This window comes from Alnus glutinosa, chromosome 2 (assembly GCF_958979055.1).
Source record: "Alnus glutinosa chromosome 2, dhAlnGlut1.1, whole genome shotgun sequence".
NCBI classification, from domain to species: Eukaryota; Viridiplantae; Streptophyta; class Magnoliopsida; order Fagales; family Betulaceae; genus Alnus; species Alnus glutinosa.
The window spans coordinates 3,712,138-3,737,504 of record NC_084887.1 but is presented as its reverse complement, the minus strand read 5'-3'; the positions used below and the strand labels follow the sequence as shown (position 1 = coordinate 3,737,504).

Genomic DNA, 25,367 nt, shown 5'->3' with positions numbered 1-25,367 from the left:
ATTAATTTATGTCCAAAATGAATATAGTTTTCATGTACAGTTTTAAAAATGCATATAAAAACATACCAATCAAATAAAAACTGTAAGTAAAAATCAAGCGCATTTTGGCTGGAATAGGCTATAAGTTGGATGAAATTCTTCCAACCAAGTTTGAGATAAAACTTTATCCATGTCAAAATCTGAGTGTGTAAATGACTTTGATAATGGAGACATGCTTATATATATCAAATGGCACGTATCATATATCCCAAAGAAGTATGAGAATATGAGAATTTGTGATTTAACTAAAACCATAACTAATCACTTTCTTCAAGATATTAAATAATCTCTCTAGGTAAGGAAGTAGCAATAATAGATTAGAGCTCTTATAAGAAATTTAAAGTTTTGCCTCTTAATTATAAAGAAATAACAAAGAGAAAGAAGGAAATATAACATGTGCACTCTTAACTTACAGTGTAGTGTATAGGCAGGATAAAAATTTATCTTCATTTATATTTCATTATATAACCAAAAAAAAAAAAAAACTAATTACATGTGATTGCAACTAGCATACCCCTAACCCCCTCCCACTCTCATTCTCTCCACATGTATACCAGTTGTCAAGATTTATGAAGCTGTTTGTTGCAGAAAGAGCAGCTTCTGTTTGTGGCCAAAAAAACCAAGTAACAGTGAAAAGGAATATCAAAGAAGCATGTTGGGAAGCAGTAATGAGCTCACAAGCAGGGGAAATATCAAGTTGTCGGTGTATCAACCTGCAATATATGAGTGAAGGATCTGAGTGAAGCTATTACTTAATGGAGAAACGACGATTAGTAGAGTCGCTAAAAATTATAAAAGATAAGATTCTAACTCCACTAGGGTCAGCTTTTTTCTATAGCTACTAGAAAATCTTGTAACTGAGCAATGTAAGAAAATCCAAAGGAAGTGAGTTATTTAACACAACAAGGGAAGCAATAATGCATCAAAACTTGCCATGAGCACCTAGAGGAAGCTAGTATAAACAGGAGGATTATTAGGCTTCAAAGAGATTTAAAACAAAAAGACAAGGCCCTTATTTAACTGAGTGAGATTCTAACGAATTATGAGAACTCCAATTCTATAACTACAATTATTAGCATGAGTTTACTTTGGAATGAATTTTCTAGCAGATGACATTTATAGTGCATGTCCTACCAGTTGATATGCGGAAGTAAATAGAGTTCAGCCAGCAGCTAGAAGCCTGACATATTAGAAAACTGACTTGTTTTTGTGTAACAATATAGGTCTAAGTCCCTTACCACTTTGGGCAGATGTTGCTGTGGGGAGTGTTGGAAGTTTGGTAGCTGCAATTCCATAAAGTCCAAGAAGAAATCAATAAAAAAGTAGGAGGGATTCATCCAAAAAAACAAAAAAGTAGGAGGGAGAAAATGGCTAAGTGGGAGGGTGCGGTAAAAAGTGGAAGTAGAACTTTGTAAGCAAAATTAGATTCCATTGAAAAATGAAGATTTAAGCCATACTTTTATTGCACGTAGAAGCAGGTACATAAGATTTAGAGGGCCAAGGAACTGCAATGTTATCATTAAGATCACAAATGAAGCCGACCCCTGAAGTTTTATCATAAGTTGCATTTGAAGGCAAGTCTCGTATTATTTTCTATGCCCAAGAAAATATGAGACCCGTATTCCAACACTTCGTAAAAGGCAGCCAGACTCTAAAGAAAAGATTTAAGAGGAATGAAACAAAGTTATTCAGAATTCTCACTGAAGAATAAAGAAGGGAATTTCCAGAAACATTTTAAATGTAACAATTAGATTACTATCAACAGCTACATTTTGTAGTGTGTGGCTTGGTGTAATTAGCTATAGTGAGCAAATCATTTTTTTTTATAAATAAAATTTAAGAATAAGTGTATGCCACATCTCATAGAACCTAACTCCATTCAAGTTTCAGCATGATTTAAAGAACACTTTTTTCTTCTTTTTTTTTTTTTTTTTTTGCAGGGCAGTAGGGGGGTCATGCAATTCCAAGCTCATATTTATTAACATAAGTTTCCAATGTAGCAGAAGCTGAAGGTAGCGAGGCCAGGAAACTTTTCACACCTTTGGCTTTCAAAGAGAACCATTTCTTATGTAGACTATCAGAAAACCAATCTTATGAGGTAATCAAAGTGAGTAAAAGACTCACGTCCTAGAAGATCAGGAGACACTAAAAGCAAACATACACAAAGGAGTCAAATAAAGGCCTCCCCTACAAATCTTCAGATGCAAGCAAGATAATCACATGGAACATCGAACTAAAACCTCCAAGATCATGATGTTTAAATGGCTAGAAAACAGCATTTTCAAAATAAAAGTATTACCTTGTGATCCCACTGGCATATCACATTAGTAAATTACACCAGCATCAACGATGAAAAAAAGAAAAAAGAAAAACAAACTTATCAGAATCATTTCTTTCTACCAGGCTGAGATAGGAATGCATTTGCTCATTTAAGTTGTATAGAGTACAACTGACCTTGAAGAGAGAAATCCTTGAGGTTTATATGAGAAAGATTATAACCTCATGCCAATTGATGCAGCACAATTTTCAAGGCTTGCAAGTTGGTGAGGAAGCTCTGCTGTTGCAATTGAGAACGTGACTCTCCATGGCTTTGCAGCAAGCTGTCTCGTCATTTATCACATTTTGGGAAAAACCAATGGACATACTGAACCAAGTAATAAAACAAAATTGAAGATCATCAAGTCAGAGGTAGAATTTAGTAATCCTAATTGATTCTTCTAGATCATAATGAAAAAACATATCAATACGAGGTCTTTGTCAGAGCCTAGACAAATTTTCAAGACATGCATGTTCTTTCTTTTTTCTTTTTATTTATTATTTTCATGCTAACCTTTATTTACATTGCAATTTGAAAGTCTTCTAAGAACATTATTTGCTGAAGAAGGATCAAGTTTACTGGACAGCCACCAGAGGACAATATTTTTGCAATCATCAATCCTTGTTGAGTGTTCAAGTGAGACAGGGAAACCATCGGAATTTGACATACCATTTAGGCCAATTTTTCTAGCTGCATCTAGTATATATAGCATTTTGGCAAACTTGGTCACAACACTCATTGACAGGATCAATCCTTTCACAAACAACCATAAGTCTTGAATAGTCCCGAGTGCGCTCAAACTCATCAACATCCACAACAGGGCAAGAGAATTCTGTGAGGTTCTCTGGGTGAAAGGAACAGATCTTTTAGATATTTCATTCGCCCCTTGACTCTCTAGGATCTTCTCAACATTAGAGAGCCAGTGCTTAGCATGAGTCTTGTTCAGAGCAAGTCTCCTGGAGTACTTGCTGGACTGCCTAATAATAATCACTACCGTTGCATCAAATTGAAAACATCATGCTACATTGGCTAAAAATGGTGCAAAGGAAGCCCATCATTCAGTTGTTGTTATGCTCATAACACTTTCAGAAGCTGAAATGTTTAATGTACAAAGTCCTGGAAGATAATCAGCAGCATCCAGTTAAGCATTTTGATGGAAGAGATATGAAAGGATTTCCAATTAAAAAAATGAAGTGGTTCAACTTGACATAGAATAAGAAGGTATCACTTAGTTAAAATGGGACCATGAACTTTAATTGGAGTTCAGACGTCAGTTCTACCTTTTGTAGTTGTGTATTTGTGTTTTCAGTATGTGGTAGAAAAGACTACGATGGATCATAGCATTGCTTCAGTTTCATAGATACATCATTCATTCAATTTTTCACATTAATATTCAGGATTGCTTCCATATTCTAGCATATTGCAAAAATCCCTCAATGATTCTCACACCCATTTCATGAATTAATGCGTTTCTATGAATGCCTCTCTGACCATCAAAAACCAAAATAATAGATTCAAAATTTTCCAATGAAAACAGTAAAAAGGTAAAATCAATCCACGAACAGAGAGAGTTGATGTTAGACTCCAGTAACTATAACAATAAAAAGAATCTGTCTAAATCTGCATACATTTGATTTTGAGAAAACAGAGAATTAATTATGCAAAAAAGTTATTGAGGTTTTTTTTTTTGATGAAAATTTGGGATTGGAGTGACGTCCTTGGTCTATCATAAGTGTTTTACCCAATACGGGATACTATCAAATTTCAAATGGAAACAATACTGGAAATTTGATACAGGAATGCCATTGTAGTGAAAGATAGGAAACAATACTGGAAATTTGAGAGCTTCGGGCAAATCTGATTGTCGGCAAGGTCTGAAAATATGTCTTTTCTTAAACCCTCGTTTGTTCCATGGTACAGTTAGTTCTGCATATGAAATCAAATATTATATATCAAAATCCTGAAAAAGTAAAACGAAGACGAACAATAAGAAGAAGAAAATTACTGTCTAATTGGTGACTTAAAAACCTGAAGAATAATTGGTCAATCCTCTTCAGACGAAAGGTAGAAGTTGGAATCCCGATCCGTATAGTATGAGACGTGAGCAATCTTTGGCCAATCCCCTCCTGTTCCTCGTTCACATCTTTTCTGCAAGCGAGGACAATTCCGAATTATCAACCGACGTAAAGAGGTGAGGCGGCGCATACCTTCAGGCAGTGATATTAAATTGGGACACCACCAGATCAAAAGCTCGTCAAGTGAAGTGAGGTCGCCTATCCACTCCGGTAAAGAGTTCAGTGCAGGGCAGTCCATTATGTAAAGCTCTTGCAAAGTGGTAACATGTCTAAGCTCCCTTGGGAGAGACACCAAGTTTGGAACCTTTTCTATAGATAGACGACGAAGTATTGTAGGTCCAACCCATTGTGTGCCCTCTTCATTCTCATGACTGATAAGTTCCCTACACTTACAAATCCTTAGATCTTCAAGCGCGGAGAGATGTTGAAAGAGTGGAGACATGAATATTCGTAGTTTACAACACTTCCGAATATCCAGACTCTCAAGAGAAGTGAGGTTTTGCAGCCACTCCACTGGCAGAGATTCAAGTTGCTCTAATCCCTTAAGAGAAAGAAACTTCAATTTGGAGAGATCCGAAAAGGGAGAGGAAGAGGAGTGTGCTGTTTCGCTCCCTTGTGCCACTACTGGCATTAGAGACAACATAGGACACTTCTTAATAATTAAATCAGAAAGGCATGGAAATGATGGAAATGATGGAAGATGATGATGTGGCTCATGCTCTGTTGTTGCTGCTTCCCTCATCCTCCACAATCCCCTCAACTTAGGCAAATCCTTAAGTTCGAGACTTTCAAGAGATAAAGAGGACACGTCACTTCCATCATTGCTTATGTACTCCAGCGCACTTAAATTTTGAAGAATAAGATTCTTGAGAGAAGGTAATCGGTCCAATGGAGGGATATGTTGGCACCATTTACAATTGAATATCTTAATATCAACCAAATTCGAGAGCGAGGACACCCAGCCCGATAACCTCAAACCTCCATACCCATTTATAATTAATTTTTTCAAATTGAAGTGTGGCTGAAGGTTTTGCAACAGCTGTTCATCATTTTCTATTGCCTTATCACTATCATGGTAATCAAAATTTGGGCCAGCCCACTCTAATATCAAAGTTCGAAGGTTTTGCTTCCTCTCCAAGTTTGCAGCCTTGGCTTCTAATGGAGAAGATCTCAAGTGCTTTAAACCAATGATATCTAATTCTCCTCTCAACTCATCTAAACTTTCCAGATCGGCTAGCCCACCCTTTCGCTTTGGAATACGACTTCCCTCCTTCCCCAAAGTGTATTGCGACAGTGTTTGGAGAGCGGTCAACTTTCCCAACCCATGCGGCATATGAGTCAAGCTCCGACACTCCTTGAGATCAAGATGCCTAAGGCTGATCAAGTTTGTAATGTCTTCTGGCAATTCTTTAAGCCCTAAACAATACCAAAGTCTTAGTGTTTGCAAATTTTGCAACTTAGTTATAGAAGCGGGGAGTAGTTCGATACGATTACACTGAGAAAGATCAAGATGCCTAAGGCTGATCAAGTTTTTAAGGTCTTCTGGCAATTCTTTAAGCCCACTACAACAATTAAGTCTTAGTGTTTGCAAATTTAGCAACTTAGTTATAGAAGCGGGGAGTAGTTCTATATCACCATTCCAAGAAAGATCAAGATATCTTAGGTGCTTTAACTTGCCAATGGAATCCGGCACTTCTTGAATATTCAAGCAACTAAAATTCAAGGCACGCAAGCATTTAAAACTTGAAATAAGTGTGTCATATGTTGACTTATTCCCCTGGAGAGTTGTCCAAGAGGGTAGACTTGGAATATGTAGAAAAAGCGATCTCATTTTGTGGGCCTTGAGCAAGGGAGGTGGAATATCCCTTAATGAATCTAAGGAATCAAATGCCACATGGATATTTCTTTCAACTACTTTTTCAGCATTTGGATTTGAAATTATGCACTCGTACCCTGCTACTGATTGTGCAAGATCATGAATAAGGTCATGCATTTTGCATCTTTTTATATCACCATATTCATCTCTTTGTATGTCTTGGAAAAAAGACCTCCAAAGCAAATCCATAAAATACTCACGACCAACATCTTCAAGACATCTGGTTCTATCTGACCAATGAATAAAGCCTTGAGCTGTCCATAGCTGAATCAACACCTCCACTTCAATTTCATGATCTTTTGGAAACAACGAACAAAAAGCAAAACATTGCTTCAATTGTGGCGAGAGATGATCATAACTCAACTTAAGTATTGGGAAAATACTATTGTCATCTTGAGTTATTTTGTAAAGTTCATTACTTTTAAAGTACAGCCAATCAGCTTCTGAGTATTTTAAGTATAATAGACTCCCTATGCTCCTTATAGCAAGTGGAACTTGTGCACACTTTTCAATGATCTCCCTTCCGATTTCTACTAACTTTGGATTATTTGGTTCTTCCCCGTCTTTAAAGGCCATTCTCTTAAATAAATCCCAAGAATTGCTTTCAGATAGACCTTCTAGAAGATACGATGGTACCGTGCCTGTAATCTCTGCAACTCTTTTGCTACGTGTAGTAATCAAAACTTTGCTTCCCTTGAGGCCACCTGATAACAGTTTTTCCAAGTCCAACCATGTACCACGATTCTCATTCCATACATCGTCTAAAACGAGTAAATATCGTTTTCCATCAATCTTTGCTCGAAGCTGACGTTGCAACAAATCCATCTCAAGGCTTTCGGGTCTCCTTTCAGTGGAACATTCTACAATCTTTTGAACAATAGCTTTCACATCAAAAGGATCAGAGACGCACACCCACACACTTAGCTCAAAATGTTTTTGGACCTCCTCGTCGTTGTACACATATTGAGCAAGTGTGGTCTTGCCTAGTCCACCAATCCCAACTATTGGAATGATGGATACGTTCTCTTTCACATCGGAATCCAATAACAACTCTTTAATAGCATTTATATCATCCTCTCTCCCAATGACTTCTTTCGCACGTTCAAAAGAGTGTGTATCTACTCTCTTCCTATGCTCAAACTGTGTCCCTATAGGGCGCTCATTGAAGCCAAATTTGATTTGATCAGTTGCTATGTTATCAAGTCTCTTCCAAAGTGCCTTGATCCTATGACCCATTTTAAAGCCATATGCAAGCCGGTTCGATTTGGAAAAAAAGATGCGTACCTGTAATACCTTCAAATATTTAGTATGATCCATCCCAAAAAGTTAAACATTTTTTGGGAAGTGTGTGGAATTAAGGAAAATATAAAGGTCATGATTGACAATGCTTGTACTTGTGCTTTCATTTACAACCACCCATTCGAAATTTCGAATCGCATCATTGTGATAGTTTTAGGATTCTCCTTCGGCCCTACCGTTGGAGATTTTGCATGGATAGTTGGGTTTAACATCATAACGGACAAATTGTTTTTGTGGATTTATTCTTTGGAAATATTGTTGAGGTATTTTAAACAATGTAATGATAGTTAATAACGATGTTGACTTTCCTAAATATTTGGATTTATTCTTTTGTTGAGGTTGTAGATATATTTGTAAGAGATTTCCCAATAAAATGTAGCCATATGCCACATGGTATTTAGTGTAGTTTAATTAATCACAAATTTAGGGTCTTCGCTAACTTATTCAAAATAACAAATTAATTGTGAAACCAAAATTAGAATTGATTTTATTATGAATCTTATCTCTTGATGGGATGAATAAATACGGTAATTAGGGGTGTACAAGCGATTGCAGTTAAGAGTTATTGCCTCTAACCACCAACCGTAATCACCTTAAATGGTTAGTGGTTACTGAAACTCATAACTTGCACCGCATAACCACTTTTTAGAAATAGGCTTAAAAATGTAACAAACCTCAAGAATATTATTATTATTATTATTGTTATTATTATTATTTATGAATAAAGATCAGTTTCATTAAACTCAATACGAAAATTCTATATCAAACGCACCAAAACAATTTCATTTTGTATATTAATATTTATATATAAAATGGTATACAGTTAGCGGTTATATATATTAATTGCCTCTACCAACCACTAACTGCCCCAAGGCGTGGCGATTAGCAGTTTTTAACAATTGTTAGTTATTATGCGGTTAATATCATCCCAGAATAGCAAATATCTGGCCCAATTATAAATAAGAGTATATGTATTCCATGTCTAAGGCACCGGTAGACATACGTAAGATCCCTCATTTTCCCTGGAGGTATCCTAACATAGCAACTTCATGCTATCTGCTATTTTGTTCAGCATCAATTTTTATGCCCTTTTTCTTCGTTTGTGTTTTCTTTGGACATGTGCAACAATTTTTCGTGTTTGGTTAAGGCTGGAGATTGATTTTGCCTTCACCGTATCATCACATGCGCTGACAATTCTAAGACATTTGTTTTAAATTTGACTAAAGGCTTCTACTTTAACTAAGGTGTCTCGGCTTTATCTGATTTTTAAAGCCTATTTGGTTTGTGTCTATGTTAATGAGGGGTTGTTGGGTTATTTTATGATCTAGGGTTGTAAATAAGTTGGCCTGTTTGACAACTCGGTCGTTTTAACTCGACTCGTGACGGTAGCTAGAAATCCGCCCGATTATTATGTGACACCTCTCCATCGTACTTTTCATTATCAGTTAAAAAAAAAAAAAAAAAAAAAAAAGCATGTAAAAATTCATCGCACCTCTTTTTTAAAAAATAAATAAAAGACATATATACTAAAGGTTGTACCCAGCATATTACTGAATATAATGACATAATCACACACGGTACATTTTGCATGAATTTATAAATTACGGAAAATTTTACTATCACAGGATCTTTAATTTTAGTTTAATCGATATAAATTAAAAATTGTTAAAATTTTTGTTCCCACAAGTGTAGTTTAAAATGGAAATTATAAATATTTGTATACAGACTGTAATAAATATGTGTTACGGACGCCATCATGCATGGACATTTATGAATTTACCCGTTTAGCCTTGATCTTATCCCGTGTCATCACTTGTCGGCGTAGAAGTTCGGTGGAGTAATCATCCAGCAAGTCGTCGGCTTCGTACATGGCATCCTTGAGCTTCCCAAGCCAATCTTTGACCACATGGTTCTTGGCCTGCTTCTCCTCCGCATCCAAAAGCACAGCTTGGATGGTGGAAACCGTGTTCCCGAGCTTTTTAAGCTCATCTTCGAAACCCCAGAGCAGTCCAATCTCTTCGAGAGCAAGAGATCCCAAGCTCTTAATTACACTCGCAGCAATGTCGGAGAGGACTGCCTCAGCCATTTGTTTGGTGGTGGTGATTCGAGTGATGCTGAAACCCGCTGTCGAAGTAGTGATGAGAGGTGTTGGGAGCGTAGAATTAAGGAAGAAGTGTTTGGTGTATTATTGATAGCTGCATTTATCCCTCATATATATTTGAGAACCTTCAATAGTTCTTCAAGTACAAAAGAAAAAAGAAAAAAGAAAAAAAAGGTTAAAGTATGCGTGGAATCAAAGCATTAGCGTATATGATCCTTTACCTCTGGTGGTGTCAAGAATCTAATGCTTGTGGCATCGCTTTCCAGAATTGTTGAGCAGAACAAAAGAAATAAGTAACTCAAATCACTTGACTGATAAGGATCGGAGAAATAAAAGAAAAGTAAACAAATAAAAAAAAAAAAAAGTTCCTATATATATATATATATATATATAAGAAAAGTAAACAGATTCAATTTTCTTATTTCTCTCTTTTCTTTTTTGTTCTAAAAAATAAAATTACCAAACAACTCAAAACTTAAGAGCTTTTTTGGGCGTGTGATTTTTTTGTAATATTTTACTATTTTCTATTAAATTTAAAATTGTGAATATTAAAAAAAAATTATTTTTGAAATTATGTTTGTACGTTGCTGTAAAGAAATCGTAATTGAAGTCTATTTGAAGCTCCAGAACTTGTGTTACATGTTGAAATTTGTGTGAAAACTGGCAATGACAATCGCACAAACTGGCACATTCATTTCACACAAATTTGGTGAAGGTTTATGTACTTTGGAATACATGTCAAGTTAAAGAATGGAATGTTGGAAGTTGGATCTGTGTATGAATTCACATCAAATCGATACAAATGCAGCATATAGGAAAACTTTATGCTGTAAAAGCTTTAAAGCAAATTCTCCTTGTTTCAGATGATAAGATTAGAATAAAGGAATCACCAATAAATTCTTTCTTTTCATCATTTCTGAAGAAAGAATTTTAAGAGGCAAAAAAGGAAGAAAAAAAAAACTAAAATATGGCTATAAACAGAGTAAATATTGTTACAAAATGTATTACTCCAATTTGACCGATGGTTTTGTTTGGTAACATGCTATTTTGCCAGTGAAATATAATTATAAAAATTGTAACACGAGTTCTGGAGCTTCAAAATGTGGATGCAGTTTTAAGGTAGGCAAATGCAATTAATAATTGCATTCACATTCACTTTATATATATATATATATATATATATAAAATTAAATTAACTAAAACTTCGTTTTGAATTCGGTAAATTTAGGATTTTTAAGTTATGTTAGATTTTTTTCGCTATCATCTTAAAGTCATACCACATTATATTTACTCTTTTTTCTTTTCTTTTCTTTGAATAATCAAAATCTCGATTACTTTATGAAACAATTACCATCTATGGATGATAATCCTAAATTGTATAACAAGTGAAATCTTAATATATTTAAGCTTGCATATAGTAATAATCACATTATTTAAGCTTGCATATAGATTTGGATAGTAATTCAAAATTGCTGCAAAAGAGAAAGTGTGACGACCCGTTTTTTTTTTTAATTTTTTTTTTTATACAAACATAAACAAGTCATCACAGTGGCACGACAATGTGTCGCAAAGCCAACATATGATACATACCTCATAATATGTACCTGGTAAATCAGAGTAACATCTATTTAACTATGCAGTTGAAAACATAAACCTGAATAGCGGAAATCACAATATAAACTCTACTACGATCTAATCATAACCAAAGAACCATATTACATCTATCTATTTAAGTCTTTCCTCAAATTAGACACATTAATTACACAACAGAAATGATTTATATAATAACAAGTGATACAAACGTCACAAACCATAAATAAAACCTACAAAACAGTGGACACCCGTGGTCCAGCAATTATGATCATCACGGCAAGCTTTAGTCATAACATCCAAAGTACACGGCTACCAAACCATCCACTATACCGGAGTACATGCAGTCACAACATTAGAGTCTGCACGGATGCGGGGGTTGCCACATCTCTACAGGTGAAATTATGAGTCCACCATCTTTACATAAATAAATACATTGAGACCTTAGAGGTATACTATTCAATGAGTTTTCGCAAAGAACCGATTTTTCCTTTTTAGTCATGCGTACACTATAACAACTACCAATTTTATAAACTTTTATTTGAAACCCTCCCCCCCGGTAGTTGATACAGCAAACATTGACTAATAGAAAACATTTTAAGCATACTATACAGCTGTGACTTATACGTAGAAGCTCTATTGTTGGAAACAACTACATACATCCTTACCTACTATATTACTTTTGATTCAGTGAGACTTAGAAATAATAGTATTTAAATCATACAACCATCTGATAGAGATATACATAAGTTCTTTCCCATTGAGATTCTTATGTATAATAATACGTTTATCAAAACAACTCATAGTATAAAAACATCACATTCATATAAACAATGCTATACAAGCTCATGCAAGTTTACCTGTGTATGTAAGATCCCTCTTTCTCCCTGGAGGTATCCTAACATAGCAACTTCATGCTATTTGATATTTTGTTCGGCATCAATTTTTATGTCCTAGCCTTTTTCTTTGTTTTCTGTGGACATGTGCAATAATTTTTCGAGTCTGGTTCAGGCTGGAGATTGATTTTGCCTTCACAGTATCATCACATGCGCTGACAATTCTAAGACATATTTGTTTTTGACCAAAGGCTTCTACTTTAACTAATTAAGGTGTCTCGGCTTTGTCTGATTTTCAAAGCCTATTCGGTTTGTGTCTATGTTAATGAGGGGTTGTTGGGTTATGTATGATCTAGGGTTGTAAATAAGTCGGTGTGTTTGACAACCCAGTCCTTTAAACTTGACTCGTGATGGTAGTTAAAAATCCGCCCGATTATTAAGTGACATCTCTCCATCGTACTTTTCATTATCAGTTAAAAAATAAAAAGCAAGTAAAAATCCATCACACCTCTTTTTTTTAAAAAAGAAAAAAGAAAAAAGAAAAAAAAAAAAAAGGTCATATACTAAAGGTTGTACCCAATATATTACTGAACATAATGACATAATCACATACAGAATATTGCATGAATTTATAAATTGTAAAAAAAATTACTATCATTGGACCCTTAATTTTAGTTTAATCAATATAAATTTAAAAATATTAAAAAATTTGTTCCCACTGGTGTAGTTTAAAGTGGAAAGTATAAATATTTGTATGCAGACTGTGACAAATATGTGTCAGACACGCGCACCATCATTCATGGAAATTTATGAATTTACCCGTTTAGCCTTCTTATCCTGTGTCATCACTTGTCGGCGTAGAAGTTCGGTGGAGTAATCATCCAGCAAGTCGTCGGCTTCGTACATGGCATCCTTGAGCTTCCCAAGCCAATCTTTGACCACATGGTTGTGGGCCTGCCTCTCCTCCGCATCCAAAAGCACAGCTTGGATGGTGGAAACCGTGTTCCCGAGCTTTTTAAGCTCATCTTTGAAACCCCAGAGCAGTCCAATCTCTTGGAGAGCAAGAGAGGCCGAACTCGTAATGATACTCGCAGCAGTGTCGAAGAGAACTGCTTCAACCATTAATTTGTTGTTTGTGAGTCAATTGTAGTGATGAGAGGTGTTGGAGCGTACAAGGGAGATGTGTTTGCAGTGAGGCGGATGGACATGGCCAATGGCCATAAATATATAGAACCAAAATGCCCATAAAAATTCCATAAAGAAAATATTAAAAAATTCAAGGAAGAAAGAAAATAAAAAAATAAAAAAATAAAAAGAAATGGAGAGAGCCATCAAGTTTGAATGCAAGAGTATTAATCTATTGCCAAGTTTGACTTATTGTGCAAACGCAAAACAATATGTTGTCCTCAAGAAATGTACAGCTAGCAAATTAATAAAATAAAATTAAAAAATTAAAAAAAAAAAGAAAGAAAGAAAGAAAGAAAGAAAGTGGGGTTACGTGGAGTAAAAACTGGAAGCAGAACTTTGTAAGCAAAAATAGATTCCATTGAAAAAAGAAGATTAAACATTTGAGCCATACTTTTATTGCAGGTAGAAGCAGGTGCATAAGATTTAGAGGGCCAAGGAGCTAGCTGCAATGTTATCATTAAGATGATTTAAACAACACTTTTTCTTTTCTTTTCTTTGCAGGGCAGTATGGGGGACATGCAATTCCATGCTCATATTTATTAACAGAAGTTTCCAGTGTAGCAGAAGCTGAAGGTAGCAAGGCCAGGAAAATTTTCGCGTCTTTGATTTTCAAAGAGACTTTCTTATGTAGACTATCAGAAAACCAATCTTATGAGGTAATCAAAGTAAGTAAAAGATTCACATCTAAGAAGATCAAGAGACACTAAATGCAAACCTACACAAAGAAGTCAAATAAATGCCTCTCCTACAAATCTTGAGATGCAAGCAAAATAATCACATGGAATATCAAACTAAAACCTCCAAGATTATGATGCATGTTTAAATAGCTAGAAAACAACATTTTCAAAATAAGTGCATTACCTTGTGATCCTACTGGCATATCCCATTAGTAGATTCCACCAGCATCAACAACGAATCAACAAAAAAAAAAAAAAAAAAAACTTATTAGAATCATTTCTTTCTACCAGGCTGAGATAGGAATGCTTTTGCTCATTTAAGTGGTATAGAGTTCAACTGACCTTGAAGAGAGAAATCCTTGAGGTTTATATGACAAATATTATAAACATTGTAGGAAATATTAGCTTCCTGTAACCTCATGCCAAGTGATGCAGTACAATTCAAGGCTTGCAAGGTGGTGAGGAAGCTTTGCCGTTGCAAATGGGACACATAACTCTCCATGGCTTTGCAGCAAGCTGTTAGGCTATTTATCACATTTCCACATTCTTTCAAAATGTTTGTCATGTTGGGAAAAACCAATGGACAGACTGAACCAAGTAATAAAACAAAATTGAAGATCAACAAGTCAAAGTTAGAATTTAGTAATCCTAATTGATTCTTCGAGATCATAATGAAAAAACATATCAATACGAGGCCTTTGTCAAAGTCTTGGCAAATTTTAAGACATACATGTTCTTTCTTTTTGCTTTTTATTTATTATTTTCATGCTAACCTTTATTTACATTGCAATTTGAAAGTCTTCTAAGAACACTATTTGCTGAAGAAGGATCAAGTTTACTGGCCAGCCACCGGAGGACAATATTCTTGCAATCATCAATCCTTGTTGAGTGTTCAAGTGAGACAGGGAACCCATCCGTATTTGACATAACATTTAGGGCAATTTTTCTAGCAGCATCTAGTATAGCATTTTGGCAAACTTAGTCACAACACTCATTTACAGGATCAATCCTTCCACAAGCAACCATAAGTCTTGAGGAGTCCATAGTGCGCTCAAACTCATCAACATCCGTAACAGGGCAAGAGAATTCTGTGAGGTTCTCTGGGTGAAACGAACAGATATTTTGTAGATTATCATTTGCCCCTTGACTCTCTAGGATCTTCTCAACATCTGAGAGGCAGTGCTTAGCTTGTTCAGAGCAGGGATCCTAGAGTACTTACTGGACTGCCCAATAATAATCACTACTGTTGCATCAAATTGAGGACAACATACTACATTGGCTAAATATGGTGCAAATGAAGCCCAGCAGTCAGTTGTTGTTATGCTCATCACACTTTCAGAAGCCGAAAAATTTAATGCACAGAGTCCTGGAAGATAATCAGCAGCATCCAGTTAAACATTTTGATGGAACAGCTAGTGGAAGGATTTTCATTATGATGAAGAACTTCAAAAGCATCCAATGAAAAAAATGAACTGGTTCAACTTTACATAGAATAAGAAGGTACCGCTTAGATATATAAATGGGACCATGAGCTTTGGAGTTCAGACATCAGTACCGGCTTTCATAGTTGGGTATTTGTGTTTTCACTATGTGGTCAAAAAGACTACAATGGATCATAGCATTGCTTCAGTTTCATAGATACATCATTCATTGAATTTTTCACATTAATATTCAGGATTGCTTCCATTTTCTTCCATGACATTATTGATCTGTGCATATAAAGATACACAAACAACATAATGGAGCTACTTAAATTATATTCGATGTTAAATGCACCTTAGAGAATTAGGAAGGCAAGATAGAGAAGATTAACTAAGGTCCAATTTAAATGCATGGGGAAGTCAAAGCTTCTTCATGTCACAAACTAGTTTGAGGACATGTACATGAAACCACAGCAAAAATACGTTGAATTAGATTATAAGGTTTAGCAGTAGCCATAAAGGGAAGAGAAACCAAACCTGATAATTTTGGCACAGTGGAATTTGTGAATGGTATCAATGGTGAAGGAGCTAACAGAGGAAGAAAGGGCTGAGAGTCTGCACTTGGAGAGATATCAGGAGCCAATGCATTGACCTCTGTTTCCATAAGAAGAGACTCTTTTATATCAATAAAGGGGGCAGAATGGGTCTCACACAGACCTGCATAGAGGTATATGTACAGCTCAGTGAGTAACTCGCTTAGTGAGAAGAAACCTTGTATGGTAGGACATAGTGGAATAAAGTTTTTACTGTGAGTGCACATTTAATTAAGGGTAGAATTCATAATTATATTTTAATTATTTACACAATGTGACATTTCTTTTTAAATACTATCAATGCATAGCATATCTCATTTAGCTATTTTTCATGTTTTACACATATTTTTGCTGTTTGGTCTCTTGGTTTACTTATTATACAAACGGAAACATAATCGTTTGGGTCCATATAAAGCCACCATAAACAGCCCAAATTGACATGTAGCATGTAAGTTCACAGATACTCATGATCCATTTGTATAGAATGTTATGCGGTTATACCTTCCAATAGGTTATTGGACATCAACTATAGGTGTAAGAAAGAATCTATACTTATCAAAATGCTTCTCTTTTTTTTTTTTTTCTTTTTTTTTCTTTTTGTAAATAAATGTATCAAAATGATAATTCATTTGGTTTCCTGATTTCCCTTACGTCTGTTCATGTACCCAACATTATGAACCTACAAATCTTTTCTTTTAGCTCACTTTTTAGTATAAGTCATTCATCAATGAGGTTAATATCTTTTACAGATATTAAAAAATATAGCTGTAAACGAAGAAATGGTAGGCAGCTCATCAGTGCCGCATTAATGCAGAAAATGTTTTCAGTTCAGTACTCAAAAATCTCCTAATGTAGGAGAAGTGACTACCTTTAAGCATCATCCACATTGATGATACACTTCTAGATATAAGATCATGTTTTAGCCTAATATTTAGAGCTAACAAAATCAAGCTAGAGGTTATGAATTTTCTATAAACATTCAGGTATGTAGTTCCAACAACTCCGTTACCTCATTAGAAGTACTTGATTTAGCCAGATTTATGCAATGATATACTTAAACATGTGTGTTTAAGGCTGTGTTTTGAATGAATAAGAGTCCGGAAAAGAAAAGTACAAAGTCTCTGTAGTATAAGAGCTTTCTTTTGTTCGATGCAATGACACTTACACTTACACTAACCATATTCTCCCACATTATTTTTTAACTTCTACAAAGATGCAAAACAAACTCTTATTCATAAAAAGAAATAAATAAATAAAAAAAAGATGCAAAACAAAATCTTTTTACCAAATTGACAAAAAAAGGCAAAAATGAGAGTATAGCATCTTGGCTCACTTGAAATTGAACATCCAAACCATATCTGACTTGGGCAAGAAACGCAAATACACACAATCTACAGTACCTGATACACAATGTATATAACGTGCCCATAAACACCCAATATTTCCCTCCTAGGCATAGCAATGCCAAGATGACCCAACTGAGAATTTAACAGAAACCACACAATTAAAAAAAAAAAAAAGAAGCAAAAATTCACAATGCAGCAAATAACCCAGAAGCACCAAGTAGTTTCCCTCAAAGAATAGCAATTTCGTGAAGACCCCAAGAGAAAATTTACATAAATCACAGAGTAGGAGTAGTAAAACAGTAAAGGAAACTCAGAGATAAACTATGGAAGAACTTACAGAGAAGAAGAAATAGAGCAAGTTGAAGAGTGAGACTGCAAGAGACCCTTTGCTCCATACTTAGTCACTGCCAAAGAGAAATGTGACCATAGAATTGGTGAAGAAAACAATGTGAGAAAAACATTGAGAACTTTAGAATGTGAAAACAAATGTCACAGTGAGAGTGGCTGCAAATTTGCAATGGGAGTTTCAGGCTCTTCTAGATCTAGCTCCTACCTGCTCCCAACTTCGCAGTTCACACGTGTGGAGGGTAGCACGTGAGGCTCCTTATGTCAGAGGTGATCACGTGTGAATCACGTGATAGCTTGGAGAGGAGGCACGTGCACGGTTGCTTTGCGTGGTTGAGCTTAATAACATTACAAGAATTGGAAGGGGAGAGGCAGAGGTGAGAGGTCATCTTGGATTGTAGCCATTGATTCGATGCAAGATGCGTAGGATTGTAGCCATTGATTCGATGCAAGACGCGTAGGATTGATTCACCTTTGGTCAAACCCAGCTTTGGCTAATTTCTGGGGGGAAAGGGGCTTGGGTTTTTGCATTGTGCGATGGAGAAGACGAGAGAGAGAGAGAGAGAGAGAATAAAATAAATAATTAAATAATTAAACTAAAAGTAAAAAAAATAATATTTTATTGATATAGGGAAATCTAAAAGGAAGGGTGGAATTTTATTTTATTTTATTTTTTTTTTTTATAGGAAAGTAAAAAATAGTTTTGTTCTCTACATTTAGAAAAAATAGATAGGAAGGGAAGGGAAGCTGCTAGAAATGCTCTAAGAAAAACGTGGTCTGAATTATATTTTATACATCTAATAACATATATATATATTGACACATTATTTAAAATTTTAAATGACTGAACATCATGTGCATCATTTTATGCAATAAAATAAAAGAAAATCATAATAGTAAAGAATAATGATATTTAAAGGGCGTTTGAGATTGCGATTTCGTAAACAAAAAATGTAATTTTAAACCAAATCAAATAAAATGAATCGTTTAAAAATTGCGTTTTTAAAAAAATTGCGATTTAAAACGTAGAAAACTTTTTTTTCAAATCTCAGGTAATGATGTACTTTTTTGAAAATGCAGAATTTTAAAAGCTAACCTACTATTTTGCCAAACGCTTAATTGTATTTTTTAAAAATTATTTTTTAAAATCGCATATTTTAAAATCACACTTTTTGAAATCACAAACTTAAAAAAACCCTTAGTAAATTACTATACGACAACTGGGATAATGTGGTCAACTCTTGATTTTTCTTTTAATATGCTCTTGTTAATTTAAATGTTGTTTTTTATTGCCACATCATCTTAATTGTATAGCTGTCTACTAAATATCTTTACTTAAACCATAACATAGATCTTCTCAGTCCACTTGAAACGGGGAGAGAGTCCTACATTTGTGGGCCATTAAATAGGATTTTAAAATTTTATTTATTTTTTTTTATCTTTTTGTCTTATCCAAATATTTAACAAATCTCCATTTTTAAAAAAATAAATAAAAATAAAAAAACGTAAGATTTAAAAAGAATAAAACAAAGTAGCTCCAAATCTCTTTCTTCTACTTGGATCCCTATGGGGTTACAAAGTGAGAGATAAAAGAAAATAATCTCAGTGTCTTCAAATCTTTAACCTCAATAGAGATACGATTTGATGTCTAATTATTAGAACAGACCGTATAAATAAATGTCAAATCATCATTTATTCTGTAAATTTAAATGTATTAAAAATAGTAAATTTTACTACTTACTTAAAATTACTTTAACCCCTTATGTGTGTGCTTAAATATTTAAATAATGTTAGAAATTATTTTTTTATCCTTTTAAAATTAATGTAGCTTTTAAAGTCATTATTAAATCAGATATTAGCCTCAATTCCTTTCTCACTCACGATTAGTAATTCATCTTAAATCCAATGATAATTTTAAGAGTTACATCAATTTTAAAGAATAAAAAAATGATAAAATAACGGTTCCTAGCATTACTCCCCTTTTAATAGGTGACTTAATCCCAAAAGCTCAAACTTATTATTGAAAATATTAATTTAATCATTTAATTAAATACTTTAATACTCCCCCTCATATATGAGCTCAAACATCCTTTTAATATGTAAAGTCCAATACGTGGAATATTAAATTAAAATGTAAGGTAAATAACAGAGACAGGGTTAGAACTAATGACCTATGACTTTGATACCTATTAAATTATTACTTATCTCAAAATCTTAAACTTATAAAAAAATAATAAATTACCATTTATCTCAATACTTTAACAATCGATACCCAATATCAATGCAAATGGTTAAATCCTCATGGTAATCACAAGAATCTCTAGATATCAGCCTAGGATCCAAATTGCGTGTAATATTTAGGGTGTTGTACAGGGTATAATAGCTTAATTTAAGTCGTTCATTTCAAATGTTAGGATCTTAATCCACTCCTAAATTGGAACATTTTAATGTTTATATATATATATATATATATATATATATATATATATATATATATATATATATATATATATATATATATATATTTCATAATAGACAATGTATTGGTGGCATTCGAAACTCTCCATACTATGGACACCCGGTTGAAAGGAAAAGAGGGCTATATGGCTGTAAAACTGGATATGAGCAAAGCCTATGACAGGCTTGAATGGAGCTTTGTGGAGGGTGTACTCCGAAAATTAGGGTTTGCTAACAGATGGGTTGATCTCTTAATGTCATGTATTCGGTCGGTAACCTATTCTATCCTTATCAATGGTCAGCCTCAAGGTCTTATAACCCCGTCCCGAGGAATTCGACAAGGCGATCCCCTCTCCCCCTACCTCTTCATTCTATGCGCGGAAGCTTTAAGTTCATTGCTCCAGTCTTCGGCCAGGGAGGGTAGAATATTGGGAGTGCCCTTATCTCGGGGTGGTACTAGAATTAACCACTTGTTGTTTGCGGACGATAGCCTTCTTTTCTGCCGGGCTAATATCAGGGAGTGGAGTCATATTCAAGCTCTAATTGGGAAGTATGAGGAGGCTTCTGGTCAGTTGTTAAATCGGGAGAAAACTGGTCTCTTCTTTAGCCGGAACACCAAGGCGGACATCAGAAGCATAATCTCTCAAAGTTTGGGAGTCAGCTCCACTGCTCACTATGAGAAGTACCTTGGTTTGCCTAGCTTGATCGGTAGATCCAGAGTTTCGACTTTCAATGGGATCAAGGAGAGAATTTGGAAACGTATCAATGGGTGGAAGGAAAGATTTTTGTCTCATGCAGGAAAGGAGATCCTTATCAAGGCTGTCATTCAAGCTATTCCTACATACACGATGAGTGTATTCAGACTTCCTAAAAGGCTTTGTCGGGAGATAAATTCGTTGATGGGGAGGTTCTGGTGGGGGCATAGGGACAAGGACTCTAAAATAGCTTGGATGGCCTGGGGTGGAATGGGGAAACATAAGATGGAAGGGGGTCTAGGGTACCGGGATTTGAGAAGCTTCAACAATGCTCTCTTGGCTAAACAAGGATGGAGACTCATCAAAAATCCCGATACACTTGTTGGCAGAATTTTCCAGGAGAAGTATTAACCATCAGGGGATTTCTTGAATTCCTCTTTGGGCTCTCGTCCCTCTTACGCGTGGAGGAGCTTATGGGAGGCCATTCCGCTCTTGAAGGAAGGTCTAATGTGGAGAATAGGAGACGGCTCTAATATCAAAATTCAAGATGACAAATGGATTCCACCTCCTAAGCCATATCAGTTTCAAGCTCAAGTGCAGAATCTGAATCCGGAAGCCAGAGTTTGTGAGTTAATTGATGTTGAGTCAAACTGGTGGAATGTTCATCTCTTGGAACAAATCTTCTTGGCTGATATGGTGGAACTGATTTGCAACATTCCCATTAGCCCCCGGTTGATGCAGGATCGTTTGGTCTGGGTGGGAAACAAGAATGGCCAATTTTCTGTACGTAGTGCTTATTTCCTTGATCTGGAGCGGGAGACAAGGCATCTAGGCAATAGCTCGAGGTCTTCTTACAACAAAGAGTGCTGGAAACTTCTTTGGAATTTGAAAATTCCTAGGTCAGTGCAACTTTTTCTTTGGAGAGCCTGCAACGATATCCTTCCTACCAAAGAAAAATTATGGAAAAGGAGACTAGTCGAGAATCCGCTTTGCCCTCTGTGTGGTTTAGAATCGGAATCCAGTACTCATGCTGTGTGGCTTTGTGATGCTGCTAAGGCGGTTTGGTCCGAATGTCCTCCTCGGATTCAAAAAAGTAGTTCGGGGAATGATGATTTCTTGACTTTATTTGGTAGTTTGAATGGGAGGATGGACGCAGAAGACATGGAGCTATTTGCTATGGTTGCTCAGAGGATTTGGTCCAGGCGTAATAGATTTGTTTTTGAAGGAGTTTTTACCCCTCCCAACTGTCTGATCAGAGGAGCAGTAGAAGCCCTTCAGGATTACAAGAATGCTCGTGACTCTTCTTTTATTCTGTCTCATCCTGATCCAGCCCCTTTATCTCACCAGTGGTCTAAACCTCCACAAGGAGTTTACAAACTGAATTGGGATGCTGCGGTTGATAGAAAACAGAGGTTGATTGGGGTGGGCATTGTGGCCAGAGATTGCAAGGGTAAGATCTTAGCGGCTAGATGCTCTTTTCACCGGTATATTTCGAACCCTGCGGTGGCAGAGGCTCTTGGAGCAAAAATTTGTGCTGAATTCGGTCTGTTTTTGGGCTTGAAGAACGTGGTTTTGGAAGGCGACGCCTTGGAGGTGGTCCGTGCTATTTCCAGGGAGGGTGATGAGGATGGTTATCTTGGCAATCTTATAGGGGAGGCGCGTCAAATATTGAGAGGTTTTGATTGTTGGGCAGTCAGTCACGTGAGGAGGGCTGGGAATATGGTGGCGCATAACTTAGCCAAATTGGCTGTTCTCCATCCTCGAAATCATGTTTGGTTTGGTAATCTTCCTGCTTGTATATTGAGTCTTGTATCTTCTGAGCGTTAATCGTTTCTTCTTCAATGGAATTACAAGCTCTTTTCAAAAAAAAAAAAAAAACTGTTGAACATATCTCCAATAATTTACAGGAATAAGGATGGTCTCTCGAATTGGACTACAAAATTGTGAACCTAAAAGTTGTTTATCGTTTGCAGAAATTTAGTTGTTAATCTTGCACTAAAACACAATATCTAGACAAGATTTTGCTGACATCCGGCCCATCCCCACCAAAAGATCGAAGAGATAACTTTTTGAGTCACATAGTGTTATTTGAGTTTGCTTATTTTATTTCTTCCTAAGCAATAAAAAGATATAATGGTCCTCGAAAACGCAAGGAAATTACAAGGAATATTTAAAAAAAAAAAAAACTATGGGTAGCAGGCCATTTGGCTATAGAGTAGCTTTTCTTCACACTTTTTGAACATCTCAAGCAGGCAGAGAAGAAAGAGCAGCAGGCAGGGAGGGAGGGGAGGACAGATATTGACCATGGCCCTCCCCACAATTTTGAAATTTTATTTACTATATTATATAATTAACTAAATCTATAAATTTAGGCCCAAATAATCAAGCTTGGCCTCTGTCCACACACACCCAAAAAAAGAAAAAAAAAGAAAAAATGGCTTATCCCTTGGCCCTATTATAATGAAAATCATTTTCTACCCAAATTTATCGTGAGCAACAACCCAAATTTGACATTAAAAAAATTAGGTATGAGCAATAGCCTCTAAGAGAAACTTAAAAAAGTTTTTAACGCAACAAGGCCAGTAACATAGAAGCTGAAGTGGCACAACTGTGACAGAACGTCGGGTTCCATTTTGATAGGTGTTTGAGTTAAAAATTGAAATATATTAAGAAATAATTATTTTGTTTCTTTTCTTTTGCTTCTTTTTGTTAATACTGAATGGATACTAATTTTATATATATATATATATATATATATATATATTACCTTAATCTTCAATTTTAATATATTCTTTATTCATACTTTGATCCTCCTATCTTAATACGTACATTTCTCATTCATACCTTGACCCATTAATCGGATTAAAATTTTTAACCCCATCTCTGACAGCAGAGATATCCTTAACAACAATAACTATCTGTCAATCAGCAATGAGGGTTGGATTCTTAATAGCTGTGATTACAACCAGAGAGTCTCCCTCCAAGATAAGAGGAAAACTACCAAAATAAGAAGCTAGACCCACAGCAAGAATAGCAGCTTTTGCTTCACCAAAAATTGACGCCCAAGGAGTTAATCCTTTCAGCACAATCAGCATCAATATTGTTAGGAAATATTCCCAACAATTAGTAAATGGGCTTATTTAATTATCACAAGCCCATTTACTTATATTAATCCTGAAAAATTAGTTACATTAGAAGGTTAAGGCTTAGGCCCATCAAGAAACAAAAGCTAAGGCTCATCAATAATTTCACGAGAGGTCAGAATTATCTCGAGAGCATCAAATTCCGGGATATTCGGATTGCCCGAATCCTGGGCGTGACAGGAAGGAATTTCAGAGTTAAGAGATCAATGCACACCTAATCTGGAGTGGATTGTCGAAATCTCATCTATAAATAAAAACAAACCACTAGGTATTCTTCAAAGGATTTTATTATTATACAGACTTGATCTGAATTCTCCAAAAAAAAAATACTAATTTAGGCATCGGAGTGAGTCCGACTGGCACCCTCGACAAGTTTCTTTGATATTTGATGTTTTGTAAGAGAGAATGAATTGAAAGACTTTTACAAAAGCTTATGCCACTTTACTAAAAATTGTTTGAATAAATATCATCACCCCTTGATTACTAACAACTGCAGCAATAACAACAACATCAAATTTAAATCACTTTCAAGAATCCAGTGGGAGGGACGGCATCACTCTCCCAAGCTTTCTCATGTGCTTCTTGAAAGTGAACTTTGACATTGCTATTAGATTTCTCACGTGATTTGTTGCGTGATTTAAAGCAATAGGATTGATGTTTAACCCCACCTAACAATATGTTGGGATGCCACTCTCATTATAGGTCACCCTAATACGCTATAAATAAACAAACTTTTCTTTTACATTGAGTTGGAAATTTTTTTTGAATTCAGTTTATTAAATTAATGTATGTTATTAAAGTATATCATGTTTTGTAAGAACAAATAATCTAGGGAAGAATTAAGAATAAGAAAGAGAGACATTGATAATTAAAGTGGTTCGACCTATGGTTTACATCTACACATCAAAGCTTTTTTGTTGGCTACATCTTTCCTTGTTTTATTTAATTGTATACAAGACTTTATTTATTAAAAAATAGTCTGAACGTTACAAGTTTCTTCTACTTTTATATTAACAACAATAAATCTAATTTATCATTTTGTAACTCTTGTCTCTTAAGTACTTGTAACTCTTGTCTCTTGAGTTCTTGTAACTCTTGTATCAATATTTTCATAATTTCACGTGCATCTTTAATAGGATTAACAGAACATACGATTCTCAGTTTCTCACGTGCATTACAAAATATGCACATAAAAATCTCGTGTTGTAAAGGTAAATAATAATTTAATAGTCTAAATTAAAAGAATTTTCTATGGACAATTTGGAGAAAAACTTTGCCGCGTTAGCTTTAGCCGATCGATTATCCAACTTCATAACATATACAATTTACTTTTGTTTGCCTGGATTGATTGTCATTAATCTTAGGAATA

At 35.2% G+C, this 25,367-nt stretch overlaps 1 protein-coding gene and 1 pseudogene across 5 annotated transcripts in view; both read right to left on the bottom strand.

Moving 5' to 3' along the window:
• Nucleotides 1-13,355, bottom strand: part of LOC133860698 (putative disease resistance protein RGA1) — a 67,071-nt gene extending 53,716 nt beyond the window's left edge. For 4 of the 5 annotated variants that reach the window (XM_062296273.1, XM_062296276.1, XM_062296274.1 and 1 more), the window contains exons 1-4: nucleotides 12,158-12,798; nucleotides 9,387-10,018; nucleotides 4,385-7,591; nucleotides 4,188-4,282 (exon numbers count right to left, since the gene is read on the bottom strand). In XM_062296273.1, the coding sequence (XP_062152257.1) occupies nucleotides 4,400-7,591; nucleotides 9,387-9,692 (3,498 nt within the window). In that variant the 5' untranslated portion in view covers nucleotides 9,693-10,018; nucleotides 12,158-12,798 and the 3' untranslated portion in view covers nucleotides 4,188-4,282; nucleotides 4,385-4,399. Of the gene's footprint in view, nucleotides 1-4,187; nucleotides 4,283-4,384; nucleotides 7,592-9,386; nucleotides 10,019-12,157; nucleotides 12,799-12,952 lie in introns of those variants that run through there. The other variant, XM_062296277.1, reaches the window with a different exon arrangement.
• On the bottom strand, nucleotides 471-18,201 carry LOC133860702 (uncharacterized GPI-anchored protein At1g61900-like; annotated as a pseudogene).
• Nucleotides 18,202-25,367: the final 7,166 nt, after the last annotated feature.